The 25187-nt window shown below is 44.0% G+C and overlaps 1 protein-coding gene across 1 annotated transcript in view; it reads right to left on the bottom strand.

Annotated features, from left to right (window-relative positions):
- The window catches only part of LOC138663434 (zinc finger protein 271-like), a 34195-nt gene that overhangs the window by 6559 nt on the left and 2449 nt on the right, over positions 1 to 25187 (bottom strand). The window contains exons 2-5 of the mRNA XM_069749640.1: positions 756 to 905; positions 450 to 626; positions 243 to 366; positions 62 to 159 (exon numbers count right to left, since the gene is read on the bottom strand). Of these exons, the coding sequence (XP_069605741.1) occupies positions 62 to 159; positions 243 to 366; positions 450 to 626; positions 756 to 905 (549 nt within the window). The remainder of the gene's footprint in view (positions 1 to 61; positions 160 to 242; positions 367 to 449; positions 627 to 755; positions 906 to 25187) is intronic.

The following is a 25187-nucleotide window of genomic DNA, read 5'->3' on the forward strand; positions in this document are numbered from 1 at the left end:
AGACCTTCACAGCAGTCTACTCATCATAGGGGAGATCTCATGACACCTTCTCTCCATCTACCTGATGATCCTGAGGAACATTGGGATCTTCTAGTCTATAGTCCTGTGGAAGAAGAGGACGGGGACATCTCTCTGGTGTTGTCCTCCTACTGGATAGAACTGGAGGAAACACATACAGGGACTGAATTAATTCCTTACATACAGATAATTATAGGCCGTATGTATTTAGTCCTGTCTATTACCTGGTGATGTGAGGGGCTGGGGGAACTCTATCATGACTTCCTTGTATACATCTTTGTGTCCTGCTAAATACTCCCACTCCTCCATGGAGAAATAGACGGCGACATCCTGACACCTTATAGGAACCTGACACATACAATGATACCATCATCCCCCCGATCCCTTCATAGTGTTACTGTATAATGTCCCAGCATTCCCAGCAGTGTCACCTCTCCAGACAGCAGCTCAATCATCTTGTAGGTGAGTTCTAGGATCTTCTGGTCATTGATGTCCTCATGTATCAGGTGAGGTGGAGGCCCCGTGATTGGGCTCAGGGGTCTTCCCAATCCCTCAGACACAGGGTCCTGACAGCGATCACTAGAGGTCTTGTTCACTACTGTGTAATCCTGGGTATGGAGAGACACATTAATAAATCTCACTACAAACATTTCCAGAGTCCTCAACTCTACAATTCTGTCCATCTGTTATTCTCATAGATAAGAATGATGTAATGTGACGTCATCAGAATCTCTCACCTCTCCAGTAAGCCGGAAGAGAATCTCTAGGGTGAGGTGTAATATCCTCTCCGCCATCTTGTATCTGTCCATATTCATCCTTGATGGGTAAATTAGGAAAATGCTCTTATATAGAAGATCTTCACTGAGAGGATCCGATATTGTCGAGACCTGAATGAGAAAATAAGCCAATGTAACATCATAAAAATGCCGTGTAATAATACAATTACTGGAGATAAGGGAAGCATATGAGATTGATTATTTTACAGTATTTAGTTCTTCTTTACATCTACTAATAAAACCAATATACACTGCTCAAAAAAATAAAGGGAACACTAAAATACGATATCCTACATATCACAGAATTAAACATTTCAGTTGCAAATTTTTATTCATTGCATAGTGGAATGTGTTCAGAACAATAAAACATAATTATCAATGTAAATCAAAATACATATCCCATGGAGGTCTGGATTTGGAATGATACTCAAAATCAAAGTGGAAAATCAAATTACAGGCTTATCCAACTTCAGTGGAAATGCCTCTAGACAAGGAAATGATGTTCAGATGTTTGTGTATGACCTCCCTACAAGCATGGGCAAACTCCTGACGAGGCGGCGAATGGTCTCCTGAGGGATCTCCTCCCAGACCTGGACTAAAGCATCTGCCAACTCCTGAACAGTCTGTTGTGCAACGTGACGTTGATGGATCATGCGAGACATGATGTCCCAGATGTGTTCAATCGGATTCATGTCTGGGGAACAGCAGGCCAGTCCATAGCTTCAATGCCTTCATCTTGCAAGAACTGCTGACACACTCCAGCCACATGAGGTCTGGCAATGTCCTGCATTAAGAGGAACCCAGGGCCAACTGCACCAGCATATGGTCTCACAAGGGGTCTAAGGATCTCATCTCGGAAGCTAATGACAGTCCGGCTACCTCTGGCAAGCACATGGAGGGCTATGTGGCCCTCCAAAGAAATGCCACCCCACACCATTACTGACCCCCTGCCAAACTGGTCATGCTGAAGGATGTTGCAGGCAGCAGATCGCTCTCCACGGCGTCTTTAAACTCCATCACATGTGCTCAGTGTGAACCTGCTTTCATCTGTGAAGAGCACAGGGCGCAAGTGGCGAATTTGCAAATCCTGGTGTTCTGTGGCAAACGCCAATCTTCCTGCACGGTGTTGGGCTGTAAGCACAACCCATGACGAAATCACAGCTAGAATAAGATTGTTCCTGTGCAGAAAAATTGAACAAAGAAATTCACCGTGTAAATACTGTACTTAAAAAATTACCTTTATTACATCTTAACGCAGTAAGGTGATAACAAGGACCACTACCACGATTTAAAAGATATCAGGAGGTGCCTGTACCTATCACTAAACTGAACTGTTCCTACCTACCAGCGGAGGTTGGCACCCTACACCTGCGCAATGGCGCCCCCGATCACTGTCGACTGTCCTTCCTACCCCTATCCAGCCCTGTGGGATGGGGAAAGGAATAGGAGGAGAGATATTGAAATGAGAGTTTGTTTGGACAGTATACCACAATTATAGTGATTGAAGAAATTGCTAAGATCGGCACAATAGCAACATGGATCAACATGCACCGTATCATGCAGCACACTATGAAGGGGTATCGTTTCCTTATGTGCTTGAACTCTGAACCCTGCTATTGTGCCGGTCATAGCAATTTCTTCAGCAGCTAAGTAGTCTCTTTATACTATGTATACTTTATTCACTCCTGATGAACCTTGAAAGGGGAAATGCATTGAGTGTGTTTCAGAGCTCTTAGGTTTGTTTTTTTTGTTTTTTATAAGTTCTTGATTTGATGGCATATACCTGTTCTTTAACATGCAGCTGAGCCTTATCTGGTTTTCAATATTTTTGGGCTTATTGCTTAACCCTTTTCTGCCATCGGACGTACTATCCCGACCATGTGACCTGTGACATAATTCCCATGGATGGAATAGTATGTCATACCTGATCAGCGGCACTCAGGGGGGAGGGCGGCTGATCGCAGCCGGGTGTCAGCTGATTATCACAGCTGACATCCGATACTGTGACCGCTCCTGGCACTTTAACCCCTTTCTGCCATTAGACGTACTATTGCGTCCATGTGGGGTGGGCTTTACTTCCCAAGGACGCAATAGTACGTCATATGCGATCGGCAGCGCTCACGGGGGGAGCGCCGCCGATCGCGGCCGGGTGTCAGCTGCCTATCGCAGCTGACATCCGGCACTATGTGCCAGGAGCGGTCAAAGACCGCCCCCGGCACATTAACCCCCGGCACACCGCGATCAAAGATGATCGCGATGTGCCGGCGGTGCAGGGAAGCACCGCGCAGGGAGGGGGCTCCCTGCGGGCTTCCCTGAGCCCCCCGCAGCAACGCGATGTGATCGCGTTGCTGCGAGGGTCTCACCTCCCTCCCTCCCTGCTCCAGGCCCGGATCCAAGATGGCCGCGGATCCGGGTCCTGCAGGGAGGGAGGTGGCTTCACAGAGCCTGCTCAGAGCAGGCACTGTGAAGCAGCCTGCACTCCTATCAGATCGGTGATCTGACAGAGTGCTGTGCAAACTGTCAGATCACCGATCTGTGATGTCCCCCCCTGGGACAAAGTAAAAAAGTTAAAAAAAATTTTTTCAAATGTGTAAAAAAAAAATTTAAAAAAATATTCCAAAATAATGAAAAAAAAATTATAATTTTATTCCCATAAATACATTTCTTTATCTAAATAAAAAAAACAAAACAATAAAAGTACACATATTTAGTATCGCCGCGTCCATAACGGCCCGACCTATAAAACTGGCCCACTAGTTAACCCCTTCAGTAAACACCGTAAGAAAAAAAAAAAAAAAACGAGGCAAAAAACAACGCTTTATCATCATACCGCCGAACAAAAAGTGGAATAACACGCGATCAAAAAGATGGATATAAATAACCATGGTACCGCTGAAAGCGTCATCTTGTCCCGCAAAAAACGAGCCGCCATACAGCAACATCAGCAAAAAAATAAAAAAAGTTATAGTCCTCAGAATAAAGCGATGCAAAAATAATTATTTTTTCCGTAAAATAGTTTTTATCGTATAAAAGCGCCAAAACATAAAAAAATGATATAAATGAGGTGTCGCTGTAATCGTACTGACCCGAAGAATAAAACTGCTTTATCAATTTTACCAAACGCGGAACGGTATAAACGCCTCCCCCAAAAGAAATTCATGAATAGCTGTTTTTTTGGTCATTCTTCCTCACAAAAATCAGAATAAAAAGCGATCAAAAAATGTCACGTGCCTGAAAATGTTACCAATAAAATCGTCAACTCGTCCGGCAAAAAACAAGACCTCACATGACTCTGTGGACCAAAATATGGAAAAATTATAGCTCTCAAAATGTGGTAACGCAAAAAATATTTTTTGCAATAAAAAGCGTCTTTCAGTGTGTGACGGTTGCCAATCATAAAAATCCGCTAAAAAACCCGCTATAAAAGTAAATCAAACCCCCCTTCATCACCCCCTTAGTTAGGGAAAAATTAAAAAAATGTATTTATATCCATTTTCCCGTTAGGGCTAGGGTTAGGGCTAGGGTTAGGGCTAGGGTTAGGGTTGGGGTTAGGGCTAGGGTTAGGGCTAGGGTTAGGGCTAGGGTTAGGGCTACAGTTAGGGTTGGGGCTACAGTTAGGGTTGGGGCTACAGTTAGGGTTAGGGTTTAGATTACATTTACAGTTGGGAATAGGGTTGGGATAAGGGGTGTGTCAGGGTTAGGGGTGTGGTTAGGGTTACCGTTGGAATTAGGGTTAGGGGTGTGTTTGGATTAGGGCTTCAGTTATAATTGGAGGGTTTCCACTGTTTAGGCACATCAGGGGCTCTCCAAACACGACATGGCGTCCGATCTCAATTCCAGCCAATTCTGCGTTGAAAAAGTAAAACAGTGCTCCTTCCCTTCCGAGCTCTCCCGTGTGCCCAAACAGGGGTTTGCCCCAACATATGGGGTATCAGCGTACTCAGGACAAATAGGACAACAACTTTTGGGGTCCAATTTCTCCTGTTACCCTTGGGAAAAAACAAACTAGGGGCTAAAAAATAAATTTTGTGGGAAAAAAAAAAGATTTTTTATTTTCACGGCTCTGTGTTATAAACTGTAGTGAAACACTTGGGGGTTCAAAGTTCTCCCAACACATCTAGATGAGTTCCCTGGGGGGTCTAGTTTCCAATATGGGGTCACTGGTGGGGGGTTTCTACTGTTTAGGTACATTAGGGGCTCTGCAAATGCAATGTGACGCCTGCAGACTATTCCATCTAAGTCTGCATTCCAAATGGCACTCCTTCCCTTCCGAGCCCTCCCATGCGCCCAAACGGTGGTTCCCTCCACATATGGGGTATCAGCGTACTCAGGACAAATTGGACAACAACTTTTGGGGTCCAATTTCTCCTCTTACCCTCGGGAAAATACAAAACTGGGGGCTAAAAAAATAATTTTTGTGGGAAAAAATTTTTGTTTTATTTTTACGGCTCTGCATTATAAACTTCTGTGAAGCCCTTGGTGGGTCAAAGCGCTCACCACACATCTAGATAAGTTCCTTAGGGGGTCTACTTTCCAAAATGGTGTCACTTGTGGGGGGTTTCAATGTTTAGGCACATCAGTGGCTCTCCAAACGCAACATGGCGTCCCATCTCAATTCCTGTCAATTTTGCATTGAAAAGTCAAACGGCGCTCCTTCCCTTCCGAGCTCTCCCATGCGCCCAAACAGTGGTTTACCCCCACATATGGGGTATCAGCGTACTCAGGACAAATTGTACAACAACTTTTGGGGTCCAATTTCTTCTCTTACCCTTGGGAAAATAAAAAATTGGGGGCAAAAAGATAATTTTTGTGAAAAAATATGATTTTTTATTTTTACGGTTCTGCATTATAAAGTTCTGTGAAGCACTTGGTGGGTCAAAGTGCTCACCACACCTCTAGATAAGTTCCTTAGGGGGTCTACTTTCCAAAATGGTGTCACTTGTGGGGGGTTTCAATGTTTAGGCACATCAGGGGCTCTCCAAACGCAACATGGTGTCCCATCTCGATTCCAGTCAATTTTGCATTGAAAAGTCAAATGGCGCTCCTTCGCTTCCGAGCTCTGTCATGCGCCCAAACAGTGGTTTACCCCCACATATGGGGTATCGGTGTACTCAGGACAAATTGTACAACAACTTTTGCGGTCCATTTTCTCCTGTTACCCTTGGTAAAATAAAACAAATTGGAGCTGAATTAAATTTTTTGTGAAAAAAAGTTAAATGTTCATTTTTATTTAAACATTCCAAAAATTCCTGTGAAGCACCAGAAGGGTTAATAAACTTCTTGAATATGGTTTTGAGCACCATGAGGGGTGCAGTTTTTAGAATGGTGTCACACTTGGGTATTTTCTATCATATAGACCCCTCAAAATGACTTCAAATGAGATGTGGTCCCTAAAAAAATATGGTGTTGTAAAAATGAGAAATTGCTGGTCAACTTTTAACCCTTATAACTCCCTAACAAAAAAAAATTTTGGTTCCAAAATTGTGCTGATGTAAAGTAAACATGTGGGAAATGTTACTTATTAAGTATTTTGTGGGACATATATCTGTGATTTAATTGCATAAAAATTCAAAGTTGGAAAATTGCGAAATTTTCATAATTTTCGCCAAATTTCCGTTTTTTTCACAAATAAACGCAAGTACTATCAAAGAATTTTTACCATTGTCATGAAGTACAATATGTCACGAGAAAACAATGTCAGAATCACTGGAATCCGTTGAAGCGTTCCAGAGTTATAACCTCATAAAGGGACAGTGGTCAGAATTGTAAAAATTGGCCCGGTCATTAACGTGCAAACCACCCTTGGGGGTAAAGGGGTTAACCCCCGAAACACTGCGATCAAACATGATCGCAGCGTTCCGGTGGCATAGGTAAGCATCGCGCAGGGAGAGGGCTCCCTGTGTGCTTCCCTGAGACCCTCGGGAACAACGCGATGTGATCGCGTTGTTCCAAAGGTCTCCTTCATTCTCCTCACTGCAGACCCCAGATCCAAGATGGCCACGGTGGTCCTTCCGGGTCCTGCAGGGAGGTTGGCTTGTGAACAAAATGTCAGATCAGCGATCTGAAAATATATAGTGATGTCCCCCCCTGGGGCAAAGTAAAAAAAAGTAAAGAAAAACAATATATATTGTTCCAATAAATACATTCCTTTATGTAAATAAAAAAATAAAAATAAAAGTGCACATATCTAATATCGCCGACTGCAACGATCTGACCTATAAAACTGTCCCACTAGTTAACCCCTTCAGTGAACACTGTAAAAAAAATCATGAGGCACAACACAATGCTTTATCATCATACCGCCGAACAAAAAGTGGAATAACACGCGATCAAAAAGACGGATATAAATAAACATAGTACCGCTATAAAACGTCATCTTGTCCCGCAAAAAAAACGAGCCGCCATACAGTGTCATTAGCGAAAAAAATAAAAAAGTTATAGTCTTCAGAATAAAGCGATGCAAAAATTATTTTTTATATGAAAGTTTTTATTGTATAAAAGCGCCAAAACATAAAAAAAATGATATAAATGAGGTATCGCTATAATCGTACTGACCCGAAGAATAAAACTGCTTTATCAATTTTTCCAAACGCGGAACGGTATAAACGCCCCCCAAAAAAGGAATTCATGAATTACTGGTTTTTGTTGATGTTGCCACACAAAAATCGGAATAAAAAGCGATGAAAAAATGTCACGTGCCCAAAAATGGTACCAATAAAAACATCAACTCGTCCTGCAAAAAACAAGACCTCATGTGACTCTGTGGACCAAGATTTGGAAAAATTATAGCTTCCAAAATGTGGTGATGCAAAAACTATTGTTTGCAATAAAAAGCGTCTTTTAGTGTGTGACAGCTGCCAAATATAAAAACCCGCTCTAAATAGTAAATCAAACCCCCCTTTATCACCACCAAAGGCTGGTTTCTCACTTGCGTTCCCCTGATGTGCGGCGGGCTGCGGACTTCCTCCGTGAAGCCCCGCCCTCGGCCGCACCTCCCCGCATGCGACCTGCGTACCTATATTTAACATTAGGTAAGCAGGTCGTGTGGCTGTATGCGGATGGTGCCGCATGCGTCGTTTTGACGATGCGGGGACCAGCAGAGACGCAGCCATGTAGCATTTTTTTTTTTGCCGCATCGTCAAAACGCATGCGGCACCATCCGCATACAGCCGCACGACCTGCGTACCTAATGTTAAATATAGGTACGCAGGACGCATGCGGGCCACATACAGATGTAGGCGGAGATAACAGCAGAGGTGTGGCCGAGGGCTCCACAGAGGAAGTCCGCAGCCCGCCGCACATCAGGGGAACACAAGTGAGAAACCGGCCTTAATTAGGGAAAAATAATAAAATAACATTTTTTTTAAATTTATTTTCCCATTAGGGTTAGGGCTAAAGTAAGGGTTGGGGCTAAAGTTAGGGTTGGGATTACATTTATGGTTGGGATTAGGGGTGTGTCAGGGTTAGGTGTGTTTAGGATTATGGTTGAGATTAGGGTTAGGGGTGTGGTTAGAGTTGGGATTAGGGTTAGGGGTGTGTTGGGGTTAAGGATGTGTTGGGGTTAGGGTTGGGATTAGGGTTAGGGGTGTGTTCGGGTTAGGGTTGGAGCTAGAATTGGGAGGTTTCCACTGTTTAGATGCATCAGGGGCTCTCCAAATGCAACATGGCATCCGATCTCAATTCCAGCCAATTCTGCGTTGAAAAAGTAAAACAGTGCTCCTTCCCTTCCGAGCTCTCTTGTACGCCCAAACAGGGGTTTATCCCAACATATAGGGTAGCAGCATATTCAGGACAAATTGGACAACAACTATTGGGGTCCAATTTCTCGTTACCCTTAGGAAAATAAAAATTGGGGGGCTAAAAATTATTTTTGTGGGAAAAAAGATTTTTTATTTTCACGGCTCTGCATTATACACAGTAGTGGAAAACTTGGGATTCAAAGTTCTCACAACACATCTAGATAAGTTCCTTTGGGGGTCTATTTTCCAATATGGGGTTACTTGTGGAGGGTTTCTACTGTTTAGGTACATCAGGGGCTCTGCAAACGCAACGTGATGCCCGCAGACCATGCCATCAAAGTCTGCATTCCAAACAGCGCTCGTTCCGAGCTCTGCCATGCACCCAACAGTAGTTTATTCCACACATGGGGTATCAGCGTACTCAGAACAAATTGTACAACAACTTTTGGGGTCCAATTTTTGCTGGTACCCTTGGTAAAATAAAACAAATGGGATCTGAAGTAAATTTTTTGTGAAAAAAAGTGAAATGTTCATTTTGTTTTTTTAAACATTCCAAAAATTCCTGTGAAACACCTGAAGGGTTAATAAACTTCTTGAATGTGGTTTTGAGCATCTTGAGGGGTGCAGTTTTTTAGAATGGTGTCACACTTGGGTATTTTCTATTATATAGAGCCATCAAAGTGACTTCAAATGTAATGTGGTCCCTAAAAAAAATGGTGTTGTAAAAATGAGAAATTGCTGGTCAAGTTTTAACCCTTATAACTCCCTAACAAAAAAATACATTTTGGTTCCAAAATTGTGCTGATGTTAAGTAGACATGTGGGAAATGTTACTTATTTTGTGTGAGACAAATCTCTGTGATTTAAGGGCATGAAAATTCAAAGTTGGAAAATTGCGAAATTTTCAACATTTTCCATTTTTTTCACAGATAAATGCAAGAAATGTTGAGGAAATTTTACCACTAACATGAAGTACAATATGTCACAAGAAAACACTGTCAGAATCATCACCGGGATCCGTTGAAGCGTTCCAGAGTAATAACCTCATAAATGGACAGTGGTCAGAATTGTAAAAATTGGCCCGGTCATTAACATGCAAACCACCCTTGGGGTTAGGGGGTGAATGCCCTGGGATCGTGCAATATTTATGCAGGCTCTATGATATTTATATATGATATTGGCTGTTTAGTTCATACTTAGACAGTGTAACTATTTGCCCTGTAAGAGGAAGTGGAACTATATTGATCATTTATTAGTTTGAGCTCACTTGTATGTTAATTTTGGATAGTAAACTGTTGAGTCTAACATATCATTGCCATCATTGTTAGACTTCACCCCTTCACTGCCCCTCATATGGAAATTTCCTTATGGTCTTAGGGTTAGGAGGGACAACCGTCTCGAGCGGGGGAATGAAACAAAATCGTAAATATCATATAGGGTGCCAACCTCCGCTGATAGGCAGGAGATAGATAAGGGTAAGGCCCCTTCAATTCATTTTGGCCCTTCACCAAGTCTATATTATCTTTTACAACCTCCTTTATCTTGGGTACTTGAAAATCTAAATATCTATTCACTCACGTGGTTTACTACCCAACATTAAAATTTTGGCAGTAATGATAAAAAAGTAATACATCAACCCCCCACTATAATTGTGGTATACTGTCCAAACAAACTCATTTCATTATCTCTCCTCTTATTTCTTTCCTCATCCCACAGGGCTGGATAGGGGTAGGAGGGACAGTCGATGGTGAGTGGGGGCGCCATTGTGCAAGTGTAGGATGCCAACCTCCGCTGGTAGGTAGGAACAGTTCAGTTTAGTGGGTACAGGCGCCTCCTGGTATCTTTTAAATGGTAGTAGTGGTCCTTAATATCAACTTACTGCTTTAAGACGTAATTAAAGGTAATTTTTTTACTACAGTTTTTACATGATGAATTTTTTTCTGTGAGCACAACCCCCATCTGTGGACATCGGGCACTCAGACCATCCTCATGGAGTCGGTTTATAACCGTTTGTGCAGACACATGCACATTTGTGGCCTGCTGGAGGTCATTTTGCAGGGCTCCTCCTGTTCCTCCTTGCACAAAGGCTGAGCCCCTTCCACATCTGGTATACTGGCCTGTCTCCTGGTAGAGCCTCCAGCCTCTGGACACTCCGCTGAGACACAACAAACCTTCTTGCCACAGCTAACATTGATGTGCAATCCTGGATGAGCTGCACTACCTGAGCCACTTGTGTTGGGTTGTAGAGTCTGTCTCTTGCTACCACCAGTGTGAAAGCACAACCAACATTCAAAAGTGACCAAAACATCAGCCAGATAGCATTGGTACCGAGATGTGGTCTGTGGTCCCCACCTGCAGAACCACTCCTTTTTTGAGTGTGTCTTGATAATTGGCAATAATTTCCAGCTGTTGTCTATTCCATTTGCACAACAGCATGTGAAATTGGTTGTCAAACAATGTTGCTTCCTAAGTGGACAGTTTGATTTCACAGAAGTTTGATTTACTTGGAGTTATATTCTGTCTAAGTGTTCCCTTTATTTTTTAGAGCAGTGTATTTTAGGCCGCAGACAACAAGCAGTTTCTTCCTCGGAGTCGGCAGCTGAATACGTTTCTCATAGACTCATCTTCCATAACACTAATTCTCGTCTCATTTACCGACACTGGAATCGGCGTTAGCAATACTGCAGAAGATATTCATTACGTGACATGAGAAATAACTACTTCTTGATGAGAACGACATTATCTTCTACTATGGCTCTAGAAACATATTTGTCCAGAGTCCGTCACTGACTCCATCACCACCTGCCGTCTATATGAATGATTCCCGTCTTCGCCGCACTGTAATCTTCTATCACATTAGATCTTATGTCGGAGTCACACACAGGAGTTTGAGGCTTTTATAATTGTCATGCTGCTACAGTGCAATATAACGCAACCTCCACCAGAGGGAGCTTGAGAGGGAAGTGAGACTGCGTACACAGAGAAGCACTGCAGAGCAGCAGCATAGACACCACCAAGTGCCGAGAGAGTGGTCCAACAAGCCGAGTCAAAAAACAACAATAGGCAGAAGTACTAAAAAGATCAACAATACACGTGGTCAGGAACAAACCAGGAGGTTCAGAAGCGGATAAAACAAAGTCAGGAGGCAGAAGAGAATCTGAATACAAGCCAAGTCAGAAACCAGAGAATCAAAACCGAAACGCTGGAGAAAGGGCAGACAGAGGGAGTCAACAGACACGGGGCAAGTCAGGGATCACAGCAGGACAAACCAAGAGCTAGCAGAGTCAGGTTCACACGCCAAAGCCAGAACTATAGCTGACACTGCCAGCAGGATGCATGGGAGCTAAATAGCAAACCTGAACCCAGAATGAGGCAGAGCAAAATTAACTTGACATGATCCCACCCAGAAAAAGGGCAGACAGGATTAAACCCTGGAACGGATCATGACAAAAAGCTTTTTTGTTTGCACAAACACAGCGGACAGAAATTATCTGATCCCAAAGTCTCCATGTACAGTGTTTTATGGGATTTATTTCTGGCCTTAGGCTTTCCTATATTACAGGAAAAACACCAGGAAAAAAAACAGATACTAAAAATTATTGTTTTTGACACGTTAAACATTTCTTTTACTCATTTGTGCCCCAGAACATAGATTTACACTGCAGGGATGGCACAGGGGCGGCTACAACAAAGCCCTGGCAGTTTAACCACTTGCTGCTGCCAAAAAAACATGACATCTAAGAAGGTGTGCCAGAGTTTGGCTGAATGCCCTTCGACCCAAAGTACTCGATAGTATGGGGTGGCCTAGTTACTACGATACTTACATGCCTAATAATGGTGTCTGGGCCTGAAATATAAGGTCTATTAGGTTGGGCCATAAATAAATAATCTTTATTTTTATATAGCGCTAACATATTCTGCAGCGCTTTACAGTTTTGCACACATTATCATCACTGTCCCCGATGGGGCTCACAATCTAGAATCCCTATCAGTATGTCTTTTGGAATGTGGGAGGAAACCGGAGTGCCCGGAGGAAACCCACGCAAACACGGAGAGAACATACAAACTCTTTGCAGATGATGTCCTGGGTGGGATTAGAACCCAGGACCCCCAGCGCTGCAAGGCTGCAGTGCTAACCACTGCGCCACAGGCAGAGTCCAATAGGACAACACCGTCTTGATTAATATGTTTAGCCCCGATTATAATAATAAACCCTATACTCAACTCCCGTGCTGGCGCCGTTTGTATTGTTTAAATATACCTGTAAATTCTAAATGTACCTGCAATGTTTGCTGAATTAAAGGGAACCTGTCACCCCGTTTTTTGAGATTGAGCTATAAATACTGTTAAATAGGGCCTGCGCTGTGTGTTACTACAGTGTATGTAGTGTACCCCGATTCCCCACCTATGCTGAGAAATAACTTACCAAAGTCGCCGTTTTCGCCTGTCAATCAGGCTGGTCAGGTCGGGAGGGCGTGTTCACAGCGCTGGTTCTTCCTCAGCTTTACGTTGGTGGCGTAGTGGTGTCCGCATGTTGAGGTGACTAATCCACTGTGGGCACGTGAACAAGCAGCGCGCGATCTGCGCTGTCATCCCTTTCGTCGGTGGGGGCGGCCATCTTCCTGGTGCCGTGCGTGCGCAGATCGAGTGCTCTGCTGCACGGGGCTTCAGGAAAATGGCCGCGGGATGCCGCGCGTGCGCAGATGAGATCGCGGCGGCCATTTTCCCAAAGCCGAGATGCAAACTCTCCCGACCTGACCAGCCTGATTGACAGGCGAAAACGGCGACTTTGGTAAGTTATTTCTCAGCATAGGGACACATTGGGAGTAGACAACACAGTGGAATCATGGGAATGGATAGACAAACTGGAAGGGACAGACACAAGGGAAGGTAGTGACACAGTTGAGAAGAGAGACACATTGGTAGGTGAGGGTGGAGGTGGTGGGTCCAATTTTAGCAGGGTTTTTTGACTCCAGGTCTTCATCCTGGTGGAAATGTTATTAGTTTTGAACCTTTGCTTTCTTGGCCGAGTGGGAGTGGTGGCCTCTGTGTGATGGGTGTACGGCAGAGCAAGATGGGACAACAGGCCGAGGGATGATTCAACAGATTTATTATCAAGAACGCTGGAACAACACATGCAGGTAGATCTACAGAGTCCACAATTAGTCCAACGGAACAGATTCGGGGGCACCTCCCGATAATCCTTGTGCCAGCTAACAAAGCAGTAGTCCACACGAGTCCAAGGAATCCCAAAACAATCCCACGAATGACGAGATATGTCCTCAGCTCAAGTCTCTCCCCGTTCGCTTCCGCAGTCACAGATGGACATGGGGTCTTGCCTCAGCTAAGAATCCCCACTCCTTCTCCTTTATGGATCAACTCACATCTGATCTCAAAATAAGAATGGATTGTCTGAGCTCCTGGGATCCGCCCATGAAGGGGGGTAGGGGTCACACCTTCTATTCAATGGTTGGGTCCACCAGAAGATTCTAGACTGGTGGGCTCCAAGTAGTCTATGTAGTATGTACATTTGACTAGCCACCTGCTGTGAGGAAGAATGGCTATTCTTTCACTGGTGGTGTTGACAAAGCTTAATTACATTATAGTTTAGGGCTTCAAGTATTGGGGGAAGGAGACATATTGTTACAGGTGAACTCCCAGCACAAGAAAATACATAAATTACAGCTAATAGAAACCAGAGAACAGTTACATACATCAAATGGCATATTATTCAAATACAGGACAGGGCAAAAGTATATATCATGACACTCTGTAGCAGTCTTTTGGCGTGGTGCTGGACTGGGCAGCATGGTGGATACTCCTGGCTGCAGGGGTAACATAGAAACATAGTTATTAAGGTTGAAGGAAGACTTTAAGCCCATGTAGTTCAACCCATAGCCTAACCTAACATGCCCTAACATGTTGATCCAGAGGAAGGCAAAAAAAAAACATGTGGCAAACAGTAAGCTCCACATTGGGGAAAAGAATTCCTTCCTGACACCACATACGGCAATCAGACTAGTTCCCTGGATCAACGCCCTATCAAGAAAACTAGTGTATATAACCTGTAACATTATGCTTTTCAAGAAAGGCATCCAGAGAACTGCATCCAGTCCTGTTAAATTTTAGCAATGAATCACTCATAACAACATCATACGGCAGAGAGTTCCATAGTCTCACTGCTCTTACAGTAAAGAATCTGCATCTGTGATTATGCTTAAACCTTCTTTCCTCCAGACGTAGAGGATGCCCCCTTGTCCCTGTCTCAGGTTTTTGATTAAAAAGATCATCAGAAAGGTCTCTGTACTGTCCCCTCATATATTTATACATTAAAATAAGATCACCCCTTATCCTTTGTTTTTCCAAACTAAATAACCCCAAGTGTAACAACCTGTCTTGGTATTGCAGACCCCCCAGTCCTCTAATAACTGAACTTGGTAGCGTGGTGGGTGCTGAACTTGGTGGCGGGGTGGATGCTGCTGGCTTCAGGGGTGCTGAACTTGGGAGCGTCATAGATGCTGCTGGCCGCAGGGATGATGAAGTTGGCAGCATCGTGGATCTGTGAACTGGAGGCGGGGGTGGTGGTGGATAGTCCGGAACTCTGGGAGTTTGAAAGTAGATATTCAGCTGCTGGTAATATCTTCCGGCCTGTGGATTGTAACTTTGTGACTGCCGCAGCTGCAGCAATGCTTGGCTGTAAGTAGCCTGGCAGGCCCGCATGATGTTGATCTGGAATTGAGGTGCAAAGTTTTCTGACACTTCCCGCTCTATTGAAGAATAAAACAATGTCACGCCGGTCTCTCAAGGTCGGCTTCCAGGCGATCAAGGCGATTATTGACATCCTGTATAAGTGTTTTCACATGGGTGAATCCATGTTACTCAGGTAACACTACGAGACGAGGCCTCTGCCGGACTCCTCTACCCTGTAGTACACTTTATAATTTTAAACCCCTTTCTCACTACAGCGCTCTTCCATTGCAACGTCGTTGCCTCTACCCCTAGCGCTTTATGTGCCACGCGGTACCAAGCAGCAGTTCAGGTATCGGATCCTTTCCTTTAGGTCCATGTATTATGGGTATATTGCCTATCTCCCATTGATTGCCCTAATTGTGTCTTCTCCCTTAGCGTATCCATTCTAGAGCAGACACAATGCCCCGTCTGCACCTTTGCGTATAAAGTTGTTCCTTCACATCCAGGTACTATACAACTTCTTTATACATAGCACCACCACATCCCTATACCTGCATCTAGGTTTAGTATCCTGCTATAACCATGGTTCCCTACACCTCTAATGGGGCATTATCCTGTTCATCATCTAGCTCTCCCTTTATTAGCACTTTAGACACGTCATCTCTGCACCTTAACAGTGTCCGTATTTTTTCCAGGTATACAATTTATAGTCACGTTAACTTGCCTTACAGATCTTCCACCACACTCTACCAAGCGGCCACATATCTGCACGCCGTGGGATAGAGAAAGTATCCTTTGCTTCCTCAGTTCTTATATCTCCAAGCATAGTACATCTAAACACATACATCTTTAGCACGTATTACTTGGCCTGTTTTTTTCCCTTAACCATTTCTACAGCACAGATTTTACCTTTTTTTTGCCTCACCTAGCACCTTTGATATAAATTTCGGAAGGCACCGATTCACCTCTCAAGTGTTTTGGTCATGGACACATTGTTTTATATGCTATGTGACATTATATGACTGATTTTGCATCTTTTTGTTATTACCTTTGTAGTAAATCCTTTATTTTCATGTACATTACAGCTTATGTTTAAAATTGATCTGATGAAGGTCCTATGCCGGACCGAAAACGTTCATAACATTTTTGTGGATGCATAATAAAAGGAACCTCTGCGTTTCAATTAATGAGTGCCAAGTTTCTTATATTTTGTATTGACGGGTTCGATACCTGACTTGGGCACCAACAGCACTACCATCCTCGAGTGCCGTGTTTCTCTTTACCCTTAAACAATACAAGTCACAACTGGTACAGGAGGAGAGAGGACCCTGCCCATGAGGGCTCACAATCTACAAGGGATGGGTGAGGATACAGTAGGTGAGGATAGAGCTGGTTGTGCAGTGGTTTGGTCGATCGGTGGTTATTGCAGGTTATAGGCTTGCCGGAAGAGGTACTGTAGGTCTTCAGGTTCTTTTTGAAGCTTTCGATGGTAGGTGAGAGTCTGATATGTTGCGGGATTGTGCTTGTTCATTGGCTGGTCGATGAGGGTCCACTCCAACAGAGGACAATCCAGATTGTGTGGTGAAAAAAAAAAAAAGAAAGACATTAGTAAAACACCAAAAAGAGGTTAAATAATAGTAAGACAAAACAAAAGATACTCACGTTCGGGTAGCAAGTGCAGGCATCAGAAAAGCAAGGTTCCGGTGGTATTTTCTGAGCATCCTTTGAGCAGCACCACTTTTAACCTGGTTCTCCTGTATCATGTCCTTGTTGAAGAGATCCTTCATCAAGCGTCAACGCACTCTTATTCTCTTCACTGTGGTGGGGAAAAAAAAAGGAAAAAAATAATTGTAAAACAATGCACCTACATTTACAGTTTCACTGGCGCATCACACCACCTTCAAATACTTACCAAAATCATTTCTGATGCGTGGCGTGACACGGTCCCGATCATGCAGCAGCGATCTGGCCACTTCTTCCCAGAGTCGTCAAATCACAGCAATGTCGGAGTGCTGACGATCACGGGTGTACCACAAGGTGAATTAGTTGCTCGTTTTCAATGTCCTGTTTGGCTTCTTCCCGTTGTGGAACCTATAGATCCAATAAAACAAAATAATTTTAAGTAAAAATGAAACAAAAATCAATTGCAACTCTGATGAAAAGAATACTTACACCACGTATTTGCTCCTGAGACACATGAGCCCGAGGTACCTGTAAAGAAATTACATGATTTAACACAGCTATAGTATTGCCAGTCAATACATACCAATCAGTATAGCAAATGTGATTACATAATCGGGGTCATGTCCACCCTGGGAAGCCGTCACCTCTTCATTTGAGGACATGGTAGAAGAGCAGGCAGCAGTCAAGTGGAACACTACAGAAAAAATAAAATTAAATTTAAACTTAAGAGCCAAACACAATGTAGCGCTCCCCCCCCCAAAAAAAAAGGACACCAATACTTACATTACAGGCAGTAGTCCAACAGCAGTCAGCACAGGACAGGGACAGGTAGCAGCACCAGGACAGATGGCAGCACCAGGAGACAACCAGTCTAAAGGAACAAAAAAAAAAAAAAAAAAAAAAAAGAGAGAGAGACAGACATTTTCAAACGTTCTATACTTACATAGCCAGTGTTGTCCTCACCAGGACAGCAGCACCAGGAGAGTCGCCAGCACCAGGAGAGTCTGCAGCACCAGGAGACAACTATTGAAAAAATAGGAGAATATGAGTCTTCATATATTAAAAACAATATTGTTTATTAGTACCAAAAACATGATGAAAAATATATATAAATAAATAAGTACAATTTCAATTAAATATTACATTCATATGGATAAGAATTTGATCCTAAAGGTGACAATATTAAGTGGCCGCCAATCTGGACACATATGATGCAGCACTGAAGATGATGTCCAAATGAACAGTATATATAGCCATTAAATTTAACCGTAAGGAAATCGTAAGCACATACCCCACATATAGTGGGACAAAGGTAACAGTGTAATTTAAGTCAGGTCATATGGATAATCTAGACTGAAAAGACATCACATGTCTCTCACAATACAGCGCTGTTCAGAGAAATGTAAAAAAAACATAGAATAAATATAGAGTTAATTACCCATAATAGTATCTCTTATTCAGTCCAGTCCAGGGGGCGACCACTGATGGCGACGCGCGTTTTGCGAGCATGACTGTCGCTTCCTCAAGGGGGGATATAGATCAGGAGACAACTAGTCTTGTGTTTCTGTCCAGAATCTTGTGAGTAATGGACTACCTGTCTCCACATCCCCTTTTATACATCAGTGATTTTGCAGGTGGTGACATCGTTTCCTGGACATGATTATTGGGAAGTACGCATTGCGTTTCGAATGCATGCGTATGCATGTCCTTGCGTACCAATGCGTTGCCATAGACATTAATGTGTTTTTTACGCAATCATCTGCAATTGTCCGCATGCGGACGATAGCTCAATATTTGACGCCTCCAAAAATACAACATGTTGCGTTCGCAACGCCCTGCTGCACACTGCAAAACGATGCATGCGCAAAAGCATACGCAAAGCATGTGAACGTATGTCCTTGTGTACACCATGTTAAATATATATATATGCACGACACACCAGATCTATGCGGATGAAACGCTGCGTGCACAGACGCAAATGTGAAACCAGCCTAAGGCTGCCGTCACACTAGCAATATTTGGTCAGTATTTTACATCAGTATTTGTAAGCCAAAACCAGGAGTGGGTGATAAATCCAGAAGTTGTGCACAAGTTTCTATTATACTTTTCCTCTATTTGTTCCACTCCTGGTTTTGGCTTACAAATACTGATGTAAAATACTGACCAAATACTGCTAGTGTGACGGCAGCCTAAGAGAGCATCATACTGTGGAGAGGGGAGCTGAACAGGGAGGAGAATCGGGACATTATTAAAATGTTATGTGGGCACTTATTGTTATACGGGCACTCTGGTTATTGTGAGTGTCAGAGGGGAACACAGGGAACATAATTACTTTCTAGGCGAGAAGAGTGCATTACTAGATTCTAAAGGTTTGGTTTACCATCTAGAGCAGGGGTGGGCAATTCATTTTCCCGAGGGGCCACATGAGAGACTGCAACCACTGTGGAGGGCTAAACCAATAGGCTGAAATTAATTCTCAATACTAATATCGAGATTTTGTTACTATCAAATATCTCGCTGAGGATCTGTTTATACCAAGGAAGGTGACGGGCACAAGGGGGAATTCTTTGCGTCTGGAGGAGAGAAGGTTTTTCCACCAACATAGAAGAGGATTCTTTACTGTTAGGGCAGTGAGAATCTGGAATTGCTTGCCTGAGGAGGTGGTGATGGCGAACTCAGTCGAGGGGTTCAAGAGAGGCCTGGATGTCTTCCTGGAGCAGAACAATATTGTATCTTACAGTTATTAGGTTCTGTAGAAGGACGTAGATCTGGGGATTTATTATGATGGAATATAGGTTGAACTGGATGGACAAATGTCTTTTTTCGGCCTTACTAACTATGTTACTATGATATATTATAACTATTATATTATTGATAATTTTATTAATATTAATTGTATAACTTAATATTGAGCAGAACTAAGAATGCCGACATCCCCCTATATACAGTGGGGCAAAAAAGTATTTAGTCAGTCAGCAATAGTGCAAGTTCCACCACTTAAAAAGATGAGAGGCGTCTGTAATTTACATCATAGGTAGACCTCAACTATGGGAGACAAACTGAGAAAAAAAAAATCCAGAAAATCACATTGTCTGTTTTTTTAACATTTTATTTGCATATTATGGTGGAAAATAAGTATTTGGTCAGAAACAAAATTTCATCTCAATACTTTGTAATATATCCTTTGTTGGCAATGACAGAGGTCAAACGTTTTCTGTAAGTCTTCACAAGGTTGCCACACACTGTTGTTGGTATGTTGGCCCATTCCTCCATGCAGATCTCCTCGAGAGCAGTGATGTTTTTGGCTTTTCGCTTGGCAACACGGACTTTCAACTCCCTCCAAAGATTTTCTATAGGGTTGAGATCTGGAGACTGGCTAGGCCACTCCAGGACCTTGAAATGCTTCTTACGAAGCCACTCCTTCGTTGCCCTGGCGGTGTGCTTTGGATCATTGTCATGTTGAAAGACCCAGCCAAGTTTCATCTTCAATGCCCTTGCTGATGGAAGGAGGTTTGCACTCAAAATCTCACGATACATGGCCCCATTCATTCTTCATGTACCCGGATCAGTCGTCCTGGCCCCTTTGCAGAGAAACAGCCCCAAAGCATGATGTTTCCACCACCATGCTTTACAGTAGATATGGTGTTTGATGGATGCAACTCAGTATTCTTTTTCCTCCAAACACGACAAGTTGTGTTTCTACCAAACAGTTCCAGTTTGGTTTCATCAGACCATAGGACATTCTCCCAAAACTCCTCTGGATCATCCAAATGCTCTCTAGCAAACTTCAGACGGGCCCGGACATGTACTGGCTTAAGCAGTGGGACACGTCTGGCACTGCAGGATCTGAGTCCATGGTGGCGTAGTGTGTTACTTATGGTAGGCCGTTACATTGGTCCCAGCTCTCTGCAGTTCATTCACTAGGTCCCCCCGCGTGGTTCTGGGATTTTTGCTCACCGTTCTTGTGATCATTCTGACCCCACCGGGTGGGATTTTGCGTGGAGCCCCAGATCGAGGGAGATTATCAGTGGTCTTGTATGTCTTCCATTTTCTAATTATTGCTCCCACTGTTGATTTCTTCACTCCAAGCTGGTTGGCTATTGCAGATTCAGTCTTCCCAGCCTGGTGCAGGGCTACAATTTTGTTTCTGGTGTCCTTTGACAGCTCTTTGGTCTTCACCATAGTGGAGTTTGGAGTCAGACTGTTTGAGGGTGTGCACAGGTGTCTTTTTATACTGATAACAAGTTTAAACAGGTGCCATTACTACAGGTAATGAGTGGAGGAAAGAGGAGACTCTTAAAGAAGAAGTTACAGGTCTGTGAGAGCCAGAAATCTTGATTGTTTGTTTCTGACCAAATACTTATTTTCCACCATAATATGCAAATAAAATGATAAAAAAACAGACAATGTGATTTTCTGGATTTTTTTTTCTCAGTTTGTCTCCCATAGTTGAGGTCTACCTATGATGTAAATTACAGACGCCTCTCATCTTTTTAAGTGGTGGAACTTGCACTATTGCTGACTGACTAAATACTTTTTTGCCCCACTGTATGTTGTTTGAACCCGAGCACAGCCCCACTGTATATTGTATGAGCGCCCCCAACAGTCCCTTATATGCGGCATGAGCCCCACACAGCCTCCCTATATATACAGCATGAGCCCCACACAGCCTCCCTATATATACAGCATGAGCCCCACACAGCCTCCCCATATACGGCATGAGCCCCACACAGCCTCCCTATATACTGCATGAGCCCCACACAGCCTCCCTATATATACAGCATGAGCCCCACACAGCCTCTCTATATACGGCATGAGCCCCACACAGCCTCCCCATACACGGCATGAGCCCCACACAGCCTCCCCATATACGGCATGAGCCCCACACAGCCTCCCCATATACGGCATGAGCCCCACACAGCCTCCCCATATACTGCATGAGCCCCACACAGCCTCCCCATTTACTGCATGAGCCCCACACAGCCTCCCTATATATACAGCATGAGCCCCACACAGCCTCCCTATATATACAGCATGAGCCCCACACAGCCTCCTTATATACGGCATGAGCCCCACACAGCCTCCCTATATACTGCATGAGCCTCACACAGCCTCCCTATATACACTGCATGAGCCCCACACAGCCTACCTATATACACTGCATGAGCCCCACACAGCCTCCCTATATACGGCATGAGCCCCACACAGCCTCCCTATATACAGCATAAGCCCCACACAGCCTCCCTATATATACTGCATGAGCCGAAGGCCCCTCCACCAAAGGAATCAGCGGCGGGTGCAGCACAGAGCCGCACATGGAGACAGCGAGAAGGCAGGCACCGGGCGGCCCGTGAACCTCTGATTTACAGCCCACGGCTGTCTCGAACTTTGCCCAGGCCTGATTTAGAGGGCACACAGTACCACATAGTAGGCGCAGTAATAGGGACACATTCGGCAGCAGCAGCTCAGTACTGGGGTATTGGCAGGATTAGGAGGTTCTTCAGGTTGGGAATAGATGGGGGCGAGGCTGGAAATGTGAGAAGTCAGATATGTCTGGTTTAATCTCTGCAGAGGAGTTCTGGCTGGAGAAGTTGTCATATCGGTCTGGGCCAGATGGAAAAGACGTCAGCTGTAATTCACCATCTGTAACTGTGCTGTAATCTCCTTTACAGTATGTTCTGCAGGGATGAGATCTATCACTATATGTCACCATATGGCGGTAATATCAGTGCTGGTCTCTGTATAGAGATTATTTTCAGTACGTTCTCCTACATCCACACAGTACATTCATTCTTGGACAATGATGGAACTGCAGTGCGCGCCATGTTCTTTGACTTCTCAAGTGCTTTCAATACCTTACAGCCTCCCTTACTACGTAATAAGCTGACTGATATGGCTGTAGATGAGGGGTTGGTGAACTGGATAAACGACTACCTGACGGACAGGCCGCAGTTTGTAAGGATGGGGAGGTGGTATCTGGCAGTGTATGGAGCAGTGTTGGAGCCCCTCAGGGTACAGTGTTGTCGCCCTTCCTCTTCACATTGTATGCAGCTGACTTTCAGTATAAATCAGATTTTTGTTACCTCCTAAAATTCTCAGATGACTCAGTGATTGCAGGGGGCATTGTGGGGGGCCGGCGGGGGAGGGAATATAGACGGATGATTTCTGACTTTGTGGATTGGTGCCAGACTAACTGTCTAGAACTAAATGTAAAGACAACCAAGGAGTTGGTGGTGAGTTACAGAAGGAAAAAGGAAATGTTCTACCAGTCCGTTGTGGCAAGCGCTAGTGATGAGCGAATATAATCGTTGCTCGGGTGATCCCCGAGGATTTGTTAGTGCTCGGAGACTTAGTTTTCTTTGCCGCAGCTGAATGATTTACAGATGATAGACAGCTTGATTAAATGTGGGGATTCCCTAAAAACCAGGCAACCCCCACATGTACTCAGGCTGGCTAACAGCTGTAAATCATGCAGCTATATCGAGAAAAACTAAATCTCCGAGCAGTCACAAATACTCGGGGACCACCCAAGCGTGCTCGGGAAAACCCGAGCAACGAGTATATCCGCTCAATCGCTCATCACTAGCAAGCGCCATCTTTTTTGCTATCATTTGCTGGGGCAGTAGTGTGCGAGCAGCTGATGCAAATAAGCTCAAGAAACTTATCAAGAAGGCAAGCGTTGGCCTCCACCTGGACTCTTTTGAGGAGGTTTTGGAGGATAGAATTCAGAAGAAGTGTAGCGCTATAATGATCAATAATACACCCCCACTACAGTCATAGACAAAAATTTTGAGAATGAGACAAATATAAATTTTTCCAAAGTCTACTGCTTCATTTTTTCTAATGGCAATTTGCATATACTCCTGAATGTCAGAGTGATCAGCTTAACAGCAATTACTGTACTTGCAAAGCCAATATTTGCCCAGAAAATGAACTTTAACCCCCAAAACACATTTCAACATCATTGCAGTCCTGCCTTAAAAGGAGCAGCTAACATCGTTTTAGTGATTGATCCTGTAACACAGGTGTGGGTGTTGATGAGGACAGGGCTGGCGATCAATCAGTCATGATTAAGTAAGAATGACATCACTGGACACTTTAAAAGGAGGCTGGTGCTTGGTATCATTGTTTCTCTTCAGTTAACCATGGTTATCTCTAAAGAAACACGTGCAGCCATCATTGCACTGCACAAAAATGGCCTAACAGGGAAGAGTATCGCAGCTACAAAGATTGCACCTCAGTCAACAATCTATCGCATCATCAAGAACTCAAGGAGAGAGCTTCCATTGTTGTCAAAATGGCTCCAAGGCGCTCAAGAAAGACCAGCAAGCGCCAGGACCGTATCTTAAAACTGTTTCAGCTGCGGGATCAGACTACCAGCAGTGCCGAGCTTGCTCAGGAATGGCAGCAGGCTGGTGGGAGTGCTTCTGCACGCACTGTGAGGCGGAGACTCTTTGAGCAAGGCCTGGTTTCAAGGAGGGCAGCAAAGAAGCCACTTCTCTCCAGAAAAAACATCAGGGAACAACTGATATTCTGCAAAAGGTACAGGGAGTGGACTGCTGAGGACTGGGGCAAAGTCATTTTCTCTGATGAATCCCCTTTTCGATTGTTTGGGACATCTGGAAAACAGCTTATTCAGAGAAGAAGAGGTGAGCGCTACCACCAGTCTTGTCTCATGCCAACTGTAAAGCATCCTGAAACCATTCATGTGTGGGGTTGCTTCTCAGCCAAGAGAATCGGCTCACTCACAGTCTTGCCTAAAAACACAGCCATGAATAAAGAATGGTACCAGAATGTCCTCCAAGAGCAACTTCTCCCAACCGTCCAAGAGCAGTTCGGCGCCCAACAATGCCTTTTCCAGCATGATGGAGCACCTTGCCATAAAGCAAAGGTGATAACTACATGGCTCATGGAACAAAACAGAGATTTTGGGTCCATGGCCTGAAAACTCCCCAGATCTTAATCCCATTGAGAACTTGTGGTCAATCATCAAGAGACGGGTGGACAAACAAAAACCAACAAATTCTGGCAAAATGCAAGTATTGATTATGCAAGAATGGACCGCTATCAGTCAGGATTTGGTCCAGAAGTTGATTGAGAGCATGCCAGGGAGAATTGCAGAGGTCTTGAAGAAGAACCGTCAACACTGCAAATATTGACTTGCTGCATTAACTCATTCTGTCAATATAACCTATTGTTCATAGTAACATAGTAAGGCCGAAAAAAAGACATTTGTCCATCCAGTTCAGCCTATATTCCATCATAATAAATCCCCAGATCTA

Source organism: Ranitomeya imitator, chromosome 2, assembly GCF_032444005.1.
Source record: "Ranitomeya imitator isolate aRanImi1 chromosome 2, aRanImi1.pri, whole genome shotgun sequence".
Taxonomy (NCBI): domain Eukaryota; kingdom Metazoa; phylum Chordata; class Amphibia; order Anura; family Dendrobatidae; genus Ranitomeya; species Ranitomeya imitator.